At 41.7% G+C, this 17,640-nt stretch overlaps 1 protein-coding gene and 1 pseudogene across 9 annotated transcripts in view; one reads left to right on the forward strand and one right to left on the reverse strand.

Annotated features, from left to right (window-relative positions):
- The window catches only part of MARCHF8 (membrane associated ring-CH-type finger 8), a 103,975-nt gene that overhangs the window by 30,273 nt on the left and 56,062 nt on the right, over window positions 1–17,640 (reverse strand). For 4 of the 8 annotated variants that reach the window (XM_080641783.1, XM_080641776.1, XM_080641782.1 and 1 more), the window contains exons 2-3: window positions 15,184–15,363; window positions 7,619–7,669 (exon numbers count right to left, since the gene is read on the reverse strand). In XM_080641783.1, coding sequence (XP_080497909.1) covers window positions 7,619–7,669; window positions 15,184–15,285 — 153 coding nt within the window. In that variant the 5' untranslated portion in view covers window positions 15,286–15,363. Of the gene's footprint in view, window positions 1–7,618; window positions 7,670–9,437; window positions 9,538–15,183; window positions 15,524–17,640 lie in introns of those variants that run through there. The other 4 variants (XM_080641781.1, XM_080641780.1, XM_080641778.1 and 1 more) reach the window with 3 other exon arrangements.
- On the forward strand, window positions 2,461–3,087 carry LOC308257724 (peroxiredoxin-6-like; annotated as a pseudogene). The gene has a single exon. The product of its transcript is annotated as a peroxiredoxin-6-like (transcript).

Consider the following 17,640-nt stretch of genomic DNA (forward strand, 5'->3'; position numbering starts at 1 on the left):
ACAGGGGCAACCACAGTGCATTTGCCAGCGTGGCACACTGAAGCACTCTGAAGGGCCCTGGCACTGAAGCCGCGCAATCGAGGTGTCTATGGGCAGGTATCCAGGATGAGTGAATTCAGAATTTCTATTGCCGGGGGAGCACATCCCTGTTTATCCAAGATCGCACCCAGCAGGGCTCAGAGCGGCTCCCAAGAGCGCCCTGTGGATCGATGGGCTCAGGGGACCTGCTTGCTGGAAATGCACAACTGTGGCAGTGCGTTTGCTGGCGCAGATTTCTGACGCACTGAGGGGCCCTGGCACTGAAGTTGCACAGCTGGGGTATCTGTGGGCAGTTATTCAAGAAAAGGGAATTCAGAATTTCTACTGCAGGGCAGCGTGCCCTTGTCTGTAAAAATCAAACCCAGCGGGGTTCACAGTGGCTCCCAAGAGCAGCCTGTGGTGTGCCCTGGAGGCCTGCGCACTGGAAACACAGGAATGTGGTGTCAGGAGGTCTGCTGCTGGGGAGAGGGAAGTCGCACTTACTGCTGCAGGAGCAGAGCACCTTTAGAGGTAGAGATCCCAGGGTCCACAGGTCTACGGGTGGGGCAGCAGGATTTTGGCTGGAGTGGCTGCCAGGTCACGGGCAGTGTCCTAGGCCTGTCTAGGTGGTGGAGCTAATGAGTTCCTAGAAGAGGCTGTTCTCCCCTTCAAGATGGTGTGGGCTCTGTGCTCGAGTCCCACAGTCCAGGGAGTGCCTGCAGCTGTGGTAGTCTCTTCCTGTCCAAGAGAGCCTAGTCTGCCAGCTCCTGCTGCTCCTGCCGGATTTAACTGTCCCTTACTCACTCACACACACACACCACACACATCCACACACTCTCCTTTCATCCCCTCACTCACTCACATCCTCTCCCTCACCTCCGTCCTGCCAGCTGCTATCCAAATTCCTCCAAGGTCAGTTTCTTGACTCAGCAAAGCCATTTTTAAGAAGAAAGTTCATACCTCAAGAAGGCCTACATCAAGAAGCAGGAAAAATTCCAATTAAACAATCTAAATTTACACATATAGGAACTAGAAAAAGAAGAAAAAACAAAACCCAAAGTAAGTAAAAGGAAGGAAATAATAAAGATCAGAGCAGAAATAAATGAAATAGAGTCTAGAAAAATGATAGAGAAGATCAATAAAATTAAGAGCTGGTACTTTGAAAGAATAAATAAAATTGACAACTCGCTAGCAAAATTCATCTTGAAAAAAAAAGAGAGATGCCAAATAAAATCAGAAATGAAAGAGGAGAAAGTACAACCAACACCACAAAAATATAAAGGATAATTAATGAATATTATGAACAACTGTATGGCAACAAATTGGACAATCTAGAAGAAAAGGATAAATTTCTAGAAACATACAACTCTCCAAGACTAAATCAGGAAGAAACTGAAAATTTGAACTGACTAATTGATAACAATCAAATTGAAGCAGCAATAAAAAAAAATTAAAAAAAAACTCCCAACAATGGAAAGCTCAGAACCAGACAGCTTCACAGGTTAAGACTTACGAAACTATTCAAAAAAATTGAAGAGGAAGGAACACTTCCAAACTTATCGTATGAGGCTATCATTGCCCTGATAAAAAAGAAAAGAAAAGAAACAAAAAAGGCTATAAAAAAAGGAGATACAGAGAATTACAGTCCAATATTGCTGATGAACATAGACTAAAAAATTCTCAGCAAAATACTAGCGAACAAAATTCAACAATACATTAAAAGGAGAATATACCAACATCATCACATGGGATTTATACCAGAAGTTGCAAGGGTGGTCAACATCTGCAAAACAATTAATGTGATTCATCACATTAACAAAACCAAGGATAAAAACCATATAATCATCTCAATAGGTGCAAAAAAAGCATTTGACAACATTCAATATTCATTTATAATGACTTCAACAAAGTGGGTATAGAAGGAATTGACCTCAACATAATATAGGCCATATGCAACAAGCCCACCACTTAGCATCATACTCAAGGGGAAAAGCTGCAAGCTTTCCTCTAAGATCAGAACAAGACAATGACGTCCACTATCACCACTTCTATTCAACACAGTATTGGAAGCCCTAGTCATAGCAATCAGACAAGAAAAAAATAAAAAGAATCCAAATTGGAAAGAAAGGAGTAAAACTGTCACTATTTGCAGATGACATGATACTCTGTACAGAGAACCCTAAAGAATCCATTAAAAATATAGACTCAATACAGTAAAGTAGTAGGATACAATTAATATACATAAATTCATCATGTTTCTATACACTAATAAAAATCACGGGGAGAAGTTAAGAAAACAACCCCATTTACAGTTGCATCAAAAAAAATAGGGTACCCCCCGACCCCTCTAGCCCTGCTGATTCGGCAGTAGCACCTCTCCCCAACCCGCCTGCCAGTGTGTGTCACTGCTGAGCCTTTTCATCCTCCGTCACTGCTGCTGCCATGCCCAGAGGTCTCCTTCTCAAGGACAAGGCTCCCAATTTTGAGGCCAATACGATCGTAGGCTGCATCTGTTTCCACAACTATCTGGGGGACTCATGGGCATTCTCTTCTCCCACCCTCAGGACTTTATCCCTGTGTGTACCACAGAGCTTGGCAGAGCTGCAAAGCTAGCACCAGAATTTGCCAAGAGGAACATTAAAGCTGATTGCCCTTTCAACAGACTGTGTGGAAGATCATCTTGCCTGGAGCAAGGATATCAATGCTTACAACTGGGAGGAGCCCACGTGAAAGTTACCTTTTTCCATCATCGATGACCAGAACTGGGACCTCGCCTTCCTGTTGGGCATGCTGGACCCAGCAGAGAAGGATGAGAAGGGCGTGCGGGTAACGGCGTGCGTGCTGTTTGTTTTTGGCCCTGATAAGAAACTGAAGCTGTCCATCCTCTACCCCCACCACCACCGGCAGGAACTTTGATGAGATTGTCAGAGTAGTATCTCTCTCCAGCTGACAGCAGAAAGGAGGGTTGCCACCCTGTTGTTCAGTATTTGTGCGCCCTCAATTCATCAACTGTTGCTAGTTTTGTGCTGTAAACTTTATCTTTCATGTATCCTCATAAAAAAAGTCTAGTGTCATTTTAGGATAAATTTTATTTGTTCAAAGCTTAGTCTGGCTTCACCCATTATTTCAAGTCAGTTAAACTTGAAAAGGAGTGAAAATTAAGTTGGTTATCAGCTGTTCAAAGTGTGTGTACACCTTTTTGGGACACCCTAAATATATAAAATGGGTTTCTTGTAGACAAAATAAAAAGTTTAATAAAATAAAAAAAGAATTTAGGGGACCAGATCATCTTAGATTTGGCACATCACTCTAAATGCAATGAGAAGCCACCGAAGGCTTAAAAAGAGAAGCATTACAGTTCTATTTACCTGGTTGTTGGGTAGACAACTTGGGAGGTGCAAGAATGTAGAAGATTCTTGGGAAGCTACTGCAGTAGTTGAGGAGGCTTGGACCCATGGAGGTGATAATGCCAATGAAGGGGAACAAGGAGCTGGGCATAGAGCCTTTCACCACCCCATGCAAACATGCACTCAACAAGCATGTGCTGAGCACCTCCAGGGCTAGACTCTATCCTTGACTCTACAGATTTAGGGGTAAACAACACAGGTCCATGCACGTGGACCTTACATGTCGGGGGGGAGGCACAACAGAAAAAAAAAGTCAATAAAAAGTTGGGCTAGGATTAAGTTGTCTGCTGAAATAAAACAGGAAATGTTGACGAGGGGGACCATTCAGGTGGTTAGGATGGGCAACCAGGAAGAGGTGACAAATTTCACGAAACCTTGCACTTTGTACCAGAGGCTCAGTACACGGTATCCACTAACATCAGTATCATTAGTACAAAACAAAGCACTGTGTGATTTTGTTTTGGGTGAAGATTCTGCCATCAAAATGGCTTACATGTCCCAATATTCTTCCTTTATTACTCTCTAAGAGGACCACCACAACCTGGATACCATTTTATTTATTTATTTTTAATGAATTTATTGGAGTGACATTAGTTAATAAAATTATATAGGTTTCAAGTATAAAATTCCATAATACATCTGTATACTGTACTATGTGTTCACCCCTCCAAGTCAAGTCTCCTTCCATCACCATTTGTCTCCCCCATACTCTCTTCTATATCCCACTACCCTCTGGTAATCACCTTACTATTATTGTCTATGCCTATGAGTTTGGTTTTGTGTGTGTGTGTGTGTGTGTGTGTGTGTTTTGTTTGTTTGTTTTTTTTGCTTAATTCCTTCATCCTTTTTACCTAACCCCAAAAACCCCTCAGCTGTCAGTCTGCTCTCTGTATCTATGGATCTGCTTCTATTTTGTTTGTTAATTTATTTTGTTCATTAGATTCCACATATAAGTGAAATCATATGGTATTTGTCTTTCTCTGACTGGCTTATTTCACTGAGTATAATACCTTCTAGGTCCATCCATGCTGTCAGAAAAGGTAAGATTTCCTTCTATTTTTATGGCTGAGTAGTATTCTATTGTGTAAACATACTACAGCTTTTTTATTCACTCCTCTACTTATGAACACTTGGGCTGCTTCCAAATCTTGGCCATCTTAAATAATGCTGCAATGAATATAGGGGTGTATATATTCTTTCGAATTAGTGTTTTGGGTCTCTTTGGATATATTTCTAAAAGTGGAATCAATGAGTCATAAAGCAGTTCCATTTTTTAAAAAATATTTTTTTACTGATTTCAGAGAGGAAGGGAAAGGGGGAGAGAGACAGAAACATCAATGATAACAGAGAATCATTGATTGAGCTCGAAACCGAGGCATGTGCCCCAATCAGAAATCAAACCATGACCTCCTGGTTCATAGGTTGACACTCAAACACTGAACCACACAGCCAGTGTAAGGCAGTTCCATTTTTAATTTTTTTAGGAAATTCCATAAGATTTTCCACAGTGGCTGCACCAATCTGCATTTCCATCAACAGTGCATGAAGGTTCACTTTTCTCCACATCTTTGCCAACATTTGTTTGTTGATTTCTTGATGACAGCATTCTGACAAGTGTGAGGTGATATCCCGTTGTAATTATAATTTACATTTCTCTGATGTCAGACAATCTGAATAAACCAATTACAACTAATTAAATTGAAGCAATAATCACAAAACTCCCAACAAACAAAAGTCCTCAATTGGATAGTGTTACAGGTCAACTTTACCAAACATTCAAAGAAGAACTAACACCTATCATCCTCAAACTATTCCAAAAAATTCATGAGGAGGAAAGACCCCCAAGTTCATTTTACAAGGCCAGCATTATCCTAATTCCAAAACTAGATAAAGACACTATAAAGAAAGAAAATATAGGCCAATATCCCTGATGAATATAGATTCTAAAATCCTCAACAAAATATTAGCAAACCGAACCCAGCAATATATTGAAAAGATCATACACCATGATCAAGGATGCAAGGTTGGTACAATATCAGCAAATCAATAAATGTGATACATCACATAAACAAAATGAATAACAAAAATCACATGATCATACCAATACATGCAGAAAAAGCATCAGATAAAACCCAGCACCTATTTATAATAGAAACTATCAGTAAAGTGGGGCTAGAGGGAATATACCTCACAGATATGACAAACCCACAGGCAACATCATATTCAATGAGCAAAAACTAAAAGCATTTCCCTTAAGATCTGGAACACGACAGAGCTGCCCTCTTTCACCACTGTTATTCAACACAGTACTAGAAGTCTACTAGAAGTCGTAACCACAGCAATTAGACAAGAAGAAGAACTAAAAAGCATCCAAATTGAAAGTAAGAAGTAAAACGTAATTATTTGATACTGTATATAGAGAACCCTAAAGATTCTACACAAAAATACTAGAACTGATAAATGAGTTCAGTAAAGTAGCAGGTACAAAATAAATATCCAGAAATGCCAACAGACAGATATTTTTATAAATCAATAGTGAACAACAAACAGAAAGCAAAACTAAGAAAACAATCCCATTTACTACTGCATCAAAAAATGCCTAGGAATAAATTTAACCAAGAATGCAAAAGATCTGTACTCAGAAAATTGTAAGACACTGAAGAAAGAAATTGAAGCAGATAAAAATAAGTGGAAGCATATACTGTATTCATGGATAGGAAGAATTAACATTAAAATGTCCATACTACCCAAAGAAATCTATAGATTCAACACAATCCCTCCCTATCAAGATACCAATGGCATATTTCACAGAACTATGAAGGATAAAATAATCCACCAGTAATGAAATAATAGCTACCATTAAGGACTATCCCAATCAACCTAAGATCACCAGGGGTCAACAACATTTAACAAGAGTCAGTTTACTGGCTCACTGTAGTGAGAGAGCTGCCCCACGGCTCCTTGCAAACATTATCCCTAAGACTCACAACCCTGAAGATTGTATTATTGCCCTAATTTTACTCATTGGGAAACTATAGCTCAAAGAAGGGTTCTTCCTCAAAGTCTCATGGCTAGTAAATCCCTGTCCATCTAACCCCCAAACCCTTACAGAGCAACACAGAATAACTCTACCCCAGGCCCGAGCAAGCCCATAAAATGTCTCTAAGACACTGTAAGCCAGTGACTCACAAACTTTTCTTCTGGCCAGTGAGAAGCGAGTAGCCAGGCAGCCAGGCCAGGCTTCTAAGAAAGCTTTGCCTTCCCCTTAAAAAGGGTCACTCTCGGCTGCCACACCCTCCAACCTTCATCATTCATTCCTGCCAGGGCCACAGCCATGGTGCCTGGAGACCCAGTCCCACTGGAGACCATGAGGTGCTAAGCATGAGGTGCTAATGCGCTAAGGAAGGTGGCACAGAGAGAACAGAAAGTGCCTGGGTCCCGGCACCTCTGTTAGCAACATCTACCTCCGGACATCTTGTCATTGGAACCACATAAATCTATAATTATTTAAGTCACCAGAGTTGGTTTTCTGTTACTATCAGTCAAATGCACTCCTAATTGAGGAGACAGATTCTCTGGTGACTCCCTGAGATTTCTTTCACCTGAAAGTAAATAATTTCTACTGGAAGAAACAGGGTTTTCTCCAATTAGTCACTGCCCCCACCACACGCTCAGAATTTGCCTCACTAGAAAAACATGACTGCCACACACCTCATTGTGTGGTCCCAGAACAGATGAAAGAACTGTATCAGCAAATTTATGTCTTTCCTTCCTTCCTTCCTTCCTTCCTTCCTTCCTTCCTTCCTTCCTTCCTTCCTTCCTTCCTTCCTTCCTTCCTTCTTTCCTTCCTTCCTTCCTTCCTTCCTTTCCTCTCCTCACCCAAGGATATTTTCCCATTGATTTTGAGAGAGTGTGGAATAGAGAGGGAAAGACAGAAAGAAATATAGATGTTAGAGAAACACATCAATTGGTTGCCCCCTGCACAAGCCTCAACCAGGGCCCAGCCAGAGAGAAGCCTGCAACCAAGGTACATGTCCTTGACAGGAATTGCACCCGGTACCCTTTGGTCCACAGGCCTACACTCATATCCACTGAGCCAAACCAGCAACAGCAAGTTTATGTCTTTAAAAGAAGAATATAAACACAAGCACGTTAAGAAAATATAAAAATAACATATTTCAGTGGCACTCTACCTTAGAAATGCTACTTGAATGACTCATGGGATGTCCCAAAGTCTTCTCATTCTGCAAAAAAACCAAACAGGGGATTAAAATGTGCAAAGAACAAGTAATTGATCACAACAATGGTATTAACAAATCATTCCCTCAACTAGAATTTGCTGAACACAAACTACTATGTACCGGGTCAGCTAATATATTATGGAGAATTTGGCAAAGATGAATAAAACAATAGTCCCTGCCCTAAAGGAACTTAACAAGAAAAAAAAAAACACACCAGGAATTTGGAATTAACTATAAAAATAAGAGGGCAGTAAATGTCTTATGACACATTCAAGTGGAGGGTCACAGGCAAGAAATGGCATTCTCAGATGTATGTGGGGTGGTCCATTCTGAGGACCCTATAAAACGGGGGGAAAGAAAGCAGGACAGCTGATGCTACCTCGTTCATTTGGTTGTCAAAGTGTTGGTACTCAACAGGGACATGGCACAGCTCACATCTATTCCCTCAAGCCTGTTTCTCCTCCTGAATTAGAGAAATCTGAGTCAGGCTAGCTTCTTCCCTCTCACCCCTCTCCACGTTCAGTCACAAAGTCTTACATCAGATTCTTCCTCCTTAATGCCTCTCAATCTCATCTTCATTTCCATTGTCAAAGGATTAGTTTAGGTCTCTTCATTTCTCACTTGGAATTCTTGAATAACTTCCTAACTGGTCTTTCTGCTTTTAAGTTGACAGTCTTAAGACATATTGCTACGGACTGAATTGCGTCCCCCCACATTCATATGTTGAAGTCCTAACCCCCAGTGCTCAGAATGTGACTATATTTGAAAATGGGGCCTTGCCGAAACCGGTTTGGCTTAGTGGATAGAGCGTCGGCCTGCGGACTGAAGGGTCCCGGGTTCAATTCCGGTCGAGGGCATGTACCTGGGTTGCGGGCACATCCCCAGTGGGAGGTGTGCAGGAGGCAGCTGATCGATGTTTCTCTCTCATCGATGTTTCTAGCTCTCTATCCCTCTCCCTTCCTCTCTGTAAAATATCAATAAAATATATTTAAAAAAAAAATAAATTAAAAAAAAAATGAAAATGGGGCCTTTAAAGGAGTAATTACATTAAAATGAGGTCAGCTTATTAGGGTGGGCCCTGATCCAATATGAATGGTGTCCTTATAAGAAGAGGTAATTAGGACCCAGATACACACAGAGGGAACACCATGTGAGGACACAGGGAAAAGACAGCCATGTACAAGCCAAGGACAGAGGCCTCAGAAGGAACCAAACCTGCTGGCACTTTGATCTCAGACTTTTAGCCTCTAGACCCGTGGGCAAACTACGGCCCGCGGGCTGGATCCGGCCCGTTCGGCTGTTCTATCTGGCCCACGGAGCTGAAACAGCGGAGGGTTCTCTTGCTCTCCCCTCCGCTCCTTTACTTTGAATTTATATTAGTTCACACAAACACTCCATCCATGCTTTTGTTCTGGCCCTCCGGTCCAGTTTAAGAACCCATTGTGGCCCTTGAGTCAAAAAGTTTGCCCACCCCTGCTCTAGACTGTGAAAAAATTCCTATTGTTTACGCCACCCCGTCTGTGATAGTTTGTTATGGCAGCCCTAAAAATGAATACAACCATCTTCCACACTATAACCTTCTTTAAAAATGAGTGTTCTAAGTGTAAATCTGATTTTTAAAAATAATAAAGTAACTTTCCCTGAATACATTCATCCTTGTTCTAAACCCAAATGAGGAGGGAAAGAAACTATTACAAATGGAAGAGATGTGATATTTCTTGTATTCTTAAGATCATCTATTCTCTACTTAGGTAGCATGGAATGCAATTACCTGGGGAGAACCAGAGAAGGTTGAGATGTGATTAGCAGATAAAATTCTTTGGTCAGTCAGAGATACAAAGGAGCTAAGTAGATCATTTAAAAAGTCCTTGAGGAAGGACTTTTTTCCATTCCACCATGGCTCTCCTTAAAGAGATCAAGTCATCAATAAAGTTTGTACTGCCCCTTCCCCCTCAACCCACCCAATTACAGACTGCCTTGACTTCTGTACACTTGGCTTTTGAACATTCGCTATCCCTAACATGCTGATGAAGAAGCAATTCAGCATATCCCAAGTGGCCTGCTAGCCGGCACTCATTTTACCAATGCTGTCTTCTTTATCTTTACAGCAATGCATTTGTGCAATTTTTTTGAAATATTTTTGTTATATCCTCTATTTTATAAACCTGAGTGGAAACTGAAGCTCAGGTCTCTTACGTGTAATACAATACAGACAATGCTATTAAGTGTTTAGTCTCAATGGAATATTTGTTGGTTTTAAGTTAGTCAATCCTATCTAATAAAAGAGTAATATGCAAATTAACCATCACTCGGCTACACCCACAAGCCATGCCCACCAGCCAATCAGGAGCGAGTATGCAAATAAACCCAACCAAGATGGCTACGGCCACAGAGAGCAGGAGGGAGGCTTGGGTTTCCCTGGCAATGGAGGAAGCCAAGCTTTCCGCCTGCCCTTGCCGGCCTAGGCCTCCACTCAAGGCTACAAAGTTTCAATGATAGAAGATACATAAACCCAAACAGAAATGGCGGCAGCCACGGAGCTGGAAAGAGTAGGAGGCTAGGGTTGCCCCCAGCGATGGAGGAAGCCAAGCTTTCCACACACCCTGGCCGGCCCAGGCCTCGCTTAAGGCTACAAAGTTTCAATTATAGAAGATACATAAATCCCAAAGAAATGGCTGCCTCCACAGAGCAAGCAGAAGGCTTGGCTCCGCTCCAGGCTACAAAGTTTCAATTGTAGAAGATAAATAAACCCCAGATACCAGGGCCTCCACTTGGGTCACCAGGGGGCGTGGCCGGCCTGCAAACCATCACAGGCCCCTCGCCCAGGCCACCCCACGCCCCAAGGGAACCCCCACCCTGATCTGGGACACCCTTCAGGGCAAACCAGCTGGCCCCCACCCATGCACCAGGCCTCTATACCATCTAATAAAAGAGTAATATGCAGATTGACCATCACTCCAACACACAAGATGGCTGCCCCCATGTGGTCAAAGATCCTGCCCCCATGTGGACACAAGATGGCCACCACAAGATGGCCAGCAGGGGAGGGCAGTTGAGAGGAACCAGGCCTGCAAGGGAGGGCAGTTGTGGGCGATCAGGCCAGAAGGGGAGGGCAGTTGGGAGGGACCAGGCCTGTAAGAGAAGGCAGTTCGGGGCAATTAAGCCTGCAGGGTAGGGCAGTTAGGGGTGACCCGGCCAGCAGATGAGGGAAGTTGGGGGTGACTCTGTCTGCAGGGAAGGGCAGTTGTGGGGGACTCAGGCCTGCAGGGGAGAGCAGTTAGGGGTGACCAGGCCTGCAGGGAAGAGCAGTTGGGGGGGACCAGGACTGCAGGGGAGGGCAGTTAGGGGCAAACAGGCTGGCAAGGGAGCAGTTAGGCATCCATCAGGCTGGCAGGGGAGTGGTTAGGGGGTGATCAGGCTGGTAGGCAGAAGCAGTTAGGGGCAATCAGGAAGGCAGGCAGGTGAGCAGTTGGGAGCCAGCAGTCCTGGATTGTGATAGGGATGTCCGACTGCCTGTTTAGGGACAGTCGGACATCCCTAGATCACACTAGATCAGATGGAACTAACTAAAATCTTCAGAACATTTCACCCCAAAGCTATGGAATATACATTCTTCTCAAGTGCACCTGGGACATTTTCAAAAATAGACCACATATTAGAACACAATCTAAGTCTCTACAAATTCAAGAAGATTGAAATTTTATCAAGCATCTTCTCAGAAAACAATGGCATCAAATTAGAAGTCAGCTACGATAAAAACACTCAAAGCCAATTAAATACATGGAGTATAAATAGCATGCTATTAAATAATGAATGGGTTACCAAAGAGATCAAAGAAGAAATTTAAAAATCCTGGAAACAAATGAAAATGAACACAAAACAATCCAAAAATCTATAGGACACAGTGAAAGCAGTCCAGAGAGAGCAGTTCATAGCACTAAAGGCCCACCGCAAAAAAACAAACAAACAAACAAAAAAAAAAACACACAAGAAAAACTGGTATTAAGTTATCTAATTCTAATCCTTAAAAAACTAGAAAGAGAACAACAAGAAAAGCCCAGAGTAAGTAGAAGGAAGGAAATGATAAAGATCAGAGTGGAAATAAATGGCTTAGAGACCCAAAAAAAACCCCAAAAGATCAATAAAACCAAGAGTTGGTTCTTTGAAAGGATAAACAAGATTGATGAACCTCTAGCCAGGCTCACCAAGAAGCAAAGAGAGAGGACCCAAATAAATAAAATTAAGAAATGAAAGAGGTGAAATAACAACCGATCCCACAGAAATCAAAGTATTGTTAAAAAATACTATGAACAACTCTATTCCAACAAAATGGACAACCTAGATAAAATGGACATATTCTTAGAAAAATACAAGCTCCCAAAACTCAATCAGGAAGAGTAAAAAAACCTGAATAGGCCGATAACTACTGAAGAAAATGAAGCAGTGATCAAAAAATCTTCAGCAAACAAAAGCCCTGGTCTGGACGGCTTTACAAGGGAGTTCTACCAAGCATTCAAAGAAGAACCAAAACCTCCCTCCTCAGACTATTCCAAAAAATTCAAGAGGAAGGCACACTTCCACGCTCTTTCTAGGAAGCCAGCATTACCTGAATTCTAAAACCAGATAAAGACACCACAAAAAAAGAGAACTACAGGCCAATATCCTTGATAAACATAGATGCTAAAATCCTCAACAGAATCCTAGCAAATCAGATTCAGCATTAAAAATCTGGGTGGCAGAGAAGTTAGAAAGATCATACACCATGACCAAGTGGGATTTATTCCGGGGATGCAAGGATGGTACCATCTCCACAAATCAATAATAGTTATACATCACATAAACAAACTGAGAGACAAAAATCACATAATCATATCAATCAATGCAGAAAAAGCATTTGACAAAATCCAACACCCTTTCTTGATTAAAACTCTCAGCAAGGTGGGAATAGAAGGATCATACCTCAACATAATAAAAGCCTTATATGACAAACCTACAGCCAACATCATACTCAATGGGCAAAAAATAAACTCATTTCCCCTAAGAACGGGAACAAGACAGGGATGCCCACTTTCACCACTCCTGTTCGATATAGTACTGGAAGTGCTAGCCATAGCGATCAGACAAGAAGAAGAAATAAAAGGCATCCAAATTGGAAAAGAAGAAGTAAAACTGTCCTTATTTGCATATGACATAATACTATACATAGAAAACCCCAAAGACTCCATCAAAAAACTACTAGACCTGATAAATGAATTCAGCAATGTAGCAGGATACAAAATTAACACCCAGAAATCTATGCCCTTTTTATACACCAATAATGAACTCACAGAAAGCAAAACTAAAAAAGCAATCCCATTTACCATTGCACCAAAAATTTTAAGATACCTAGGAATAAACTTAACTAAGGAGGTAAAAGACCTGTACTCGGAAAACTACGGGACATTGAAAAAAGAGATAGAGGAAGACATAAACAAATGGAATATACCATGATCATGGATTGGTAGAATCAATATCATTAAAATCCATACTACCCAAAGCAATCTACAGATTCAATGCAATCCCCATTAAAATGCCAATGGAATATTTCAAAGATCTAGAACAAACTCTCCAAAAAGTCATCTGGATTAATAAAGACCCCAAAAAACCACAGCAATCCTGAGAAAGAAGAACAAAGTTGGAGGGATCACAATACTAGGTATAAAGATGTATTACAAAGCCTCGGTTCTCAAAACAGCCTGGTACTGTCATAAGAGCAGACATATAGACCAATGGAACAGAACAGGGAACCCAGAAATCGACCCAAGCCATTATGCTCAATTAATATTTGACAAAGGAGGCAAAAGCATACAATGGAGTCAAGACAGTCTCTTCAATAAATGGTGTTGGGAAATTTGGTCAGACACATGCAAAAAAACGAAACTAGATCACCAACTTACACCATACACAAAAACAAACTCAAAATGTCTAAAGGACTTAAATGGAAGATGGGAAACCATAAAAATCCTACAAGACTCCACAGGCATCAAAACAGCAGACATACATCGTAGCAATATCTTTACAGACACAGCTCCTAGGGCAATGGAGACTAAGGAGAAAATAAACAAATGGGACTACATCAAAATAAAAAGCTTCTGCACAGCAAAAGAAACCATCCACAAAACAACAAGAAAGCCCACTGCATGGGAGAACATATTTGCCAATGATATTTTAGATAGGTGTTTAATCTCCAAAATTTACAGAGAACTCATACAACTTAACAAAAGGAAGATAAACAATCCAATCAAAAAATGGGCAAAGGACCTAAACAGACACTTTTCGAAAGAGGACATACAGAAGGCCGAGAGATATATGAAAATATGCTCAAGGTCACTAATCATCTGAGAGATGCAAATCAAAACAACAATGAGATACCATCTCACACCTGTCAGAATGGCTATCATCAACCAATGCACAAATAAGTGTTGGTGAGGATGTGGAGAAAAAGGAACCCTCGTGTACTGCTGTTGAGAATGCAGATTGGTGCAGCCATTGTGGAAGACAGTATGGAGCAGGTGTCCTCAAACTATGGCCCGCGGGCCACATGCGGCCCGCTGAGGACATTTATCCGGCCCTCCAGGTGCCACTGCCTGTCCTGCTTAGCAGCCGACTCATCCCGGGCCCGCAGTGTGCATAGGAATTTGTTCATAGTTGTTTTTTTTTAAACCATAGTCTGGCCCTCCAATGGTCTAAGGGACAGTGAACTGGCCCCCTGTTTAAAAAGTTTGAGGACCCCTGGTATGGAGTTTCATCAAAAAGTTAAAAATGGAAGTCCTATTTGATCCAGTAATCCCACTTCTAGGACTATATCCCAAGAAACCAGAAACACCAGTCAGAAATGATATATGCACCCATATGTTCATAGCAGCACAATTTACAATAGCTAAGATTTGGAAACAGCCTAAGTGCCCATCAGCAGATGAGTGGATTAAAACACTGTGGTACATCTACACAATGGAATACTACGCCACTATAAAAAAGAAGGAACTTTCACCATTTGCAACATCATGGATGGAACTGGAAAGCATTATGCTAAGCAAAATAAGCCAGTCGGAGAAAGATAAATATCACATGATCTCAACATAATTTGATGAACAAAAATAGATCCAGAGACAAATGGCAGGGGAGGTGGGGGGTTTAGAGAGCAACCAAAGGACTTGTATGCATGCATATTAGCATAACCAATGGACACAGACACTGGGGCGGTGGCGGCTTGCCATGGTGGGAATGGCTCGGGGGAGGAGGGGGAGGGTTGTCAATCGGGGAAAAAGGAGACATATGTAAAAACTTTAGACAATCAAAAAATTTTTTGAAAAAAGAAAAAAACTATCTGGTGAGAAATAACAACAACAATAACAAGGAAAATTTCTAAGCACTACCTGGGCTTTTTAGTACATCACCAGAGAAAATCCTGATCTTCAGAATTTACCATTGTAGATCATATTTAATGAAAACAACAAAAATAAGGAAACTAAAATTACCTGCTCTTCCCTCTCCTTTTCTTTGGTCTTACTTCTGTAGACTCTAGAATAGGTGGCATCCTGAGAAGGAATGGCAGAGATTGGATGCAATGGCATGCTCATTCCAGCCTCCTATCTGGACGTCTTCTTTACAGAAGAGAGTCTCCAGTGGTAGAGGCATTTTGGGCCATGGACTTAAAGCTGAGAGAGAGAGAGAAGACAGATACAACTGAGCAAAAACACTTTAGTACTCTGGAATGAAATCTTGCCATCTGCAACAACATGGATGAACCTAGAAGATATTGCGATGAGTAAAGTAAGTCTCACAGAGAAAGAGGAATACCATATGATTTCACTTATATGTGAAATATTTAAAAAAACACAAAATAAACAAACAATCAGAATAGAAACAGACTCATAGATACAGAGAAAATTTTGACAGTTGCCAGGGGGATGGGTGAAAAGGTGAAGCAATTAAGAAATACAAATTGGTGGAGGGAAAAATGGCAGCGGAATAGACAGACGTGTTTCGAGCCTTGTCCCGGAGCAGAAAGAAAGAAAAGCTGAGGGTCGCACGAGGAGTGTTTGTTGACAAGTTGGGGGACAGCTGAACTCCAGAAGAAGGTGGGAGACTGCTAGACAGGGTTCCCCTGACCTGGCAGCTCCCACTGCGGCTGGGTCCCCTCCCGGAGCTGCGGGCTTGGACGCAGAGTCTCCGCCATCTGGAACCGGAAAGTGGAGCTTATCGGAAGCCTGAGAATCCACAATTGCAGCACCCACGGAGGAGCTGCGAGCCCCAGAACAACGATCCCCAATTGGCGCAAACACACGGGTTCAGAGGAGCTCTACACTCCACCAGGGAAAGGTCAGATTTCGCCTAGGATAAGGTGAGGTCTCTGGTCCCAGCGCGAGAGAGGAACGCCGGTTTTGCGGGAGCTGGAGGACGAGGGAAGTCTGTGCCTAGAAAAATCAGTGGCTGTTGGGGCTGGCGTGATCTGTGAATGTGGAAGGGGGTCCTCAGAGCTGCTAACAGAAGGACTCTCTAAAAAGCAACCCATTTTGATCTGAAGTGCAGGGACACCGTAAGAATTTCAGGGGTGAGCTAGACTTACGCGCAGCCACGGAATGTGCACACTTGGGCTTTTTCCTCTTGAAATTCTTGCTTCTGATTACTAAGCCCAATTCATAGGATCACCCAGTTGGGGACACCCTGGGAGACTGCAGGGGAAAGTTGTTTTTCTGGAACCTGGGGATCGGAGCGGGGAGTGACCATCCGAGAGCCAGCTCTGAGGCAGCCCACTCCCACAAACCAGTAGTGAGTGCCACAGGGAAAGAAGGCTCTAACACTCCCTAGAGAGGCCATAGATAAACCCGGAAGTCAATCCAGAAACACTGCCACCCAGGGGCTGAATCACAAATTGACTCTTGTGTAATCAAAAATAAAGGAATACGAATTAAGACACACCGCCTACTTAAAATCAGGACTGGCTTACATCACTGAAGAGCAGTGGAACGCAGGGAACTGCAATACTGTCCAGACTGAGAAACAGGCATGCCAAACAGAACAACAGAGAAAGTGAATGACCTTCACTACTCCACATTTTATTTTTATTTTTTATTTTCATTTTTTGCATCTTTTACTCAAGAAACTAATTTTTTTTCCTCACTTGATTTTACCTTTTTAATTATTACATTTTTATTTTCAATCCGTATTATTACTACTGCTATTTTATCTTTTTTTTTTTAAGTGTCATTTTATTTTCTCTTCATTTTGTTTTGGGATTAATGTTCTACATTCTATTTTTATCTTTCCTTTAGCATCATTTTACTCTATCTCAAATCTACCTTTATGCCATCACTCTCTTCCTCACTTTTCCCTTTTCGGTGTCCTGTTTATCTTACCCCTTTCCTGCTTTAGATTTTCCCTATTCTTTCTGTTTACCCCCTGTTAAAATTTCACCCTACTTACATATCTAATCTCCAATCCCCTGCTCCAAGTCCATACACACCTCTCTCTTTGCTGTCTTAACAATCCAAAACATTGTTTTTCTCTCTGTCCTTTTGTTGTTGTTCGCTTGAATGTATATTATATCGAATTTTTTATGCTTTTTTGTGAGATTGTTTTGCTTATTCTTCTTTTGTTTATTTTTTTGTTTGTTTAGTGCTTCTTTTTTCCCTTGCCTCACTCAATATTAGTTGGTGTTGTAGTTTGTATTAATCCCCAGGTACTTATTGCTGGCATTTGCTGGGATAAGTGACTGTTCTATTGGAGTTTTATGCCCAATATATATAGTCTGTTTCCCTTTCTCTCTTAGTCTATATCTTGTCTCTCTTCCTTTTTTTTCTTCTTTTTTTCCCTTTTCCCAATTTCATTTTGACACCCCCTTTTTTTTCTTCTTCTTTCTTTCTTTTTCCTCTTCTTTTTTCTCTACTATCCCCTAATTTGCCTTTCTCTGGTGGTCACCTTTATTGGAGGTT

This window comes from Plecotus auritus, assembly GCF_963455305.1.
Source record: "Plecotus auritus genome assembly, chromosome: 9".
Taxonomy (NCBI): domain Eukaryota; kingdom Metazoa; phylum Chordata; class Mammalia; order Chiroptera; family Vespertilionidae; genus Plecotus; species Plecotus auritus.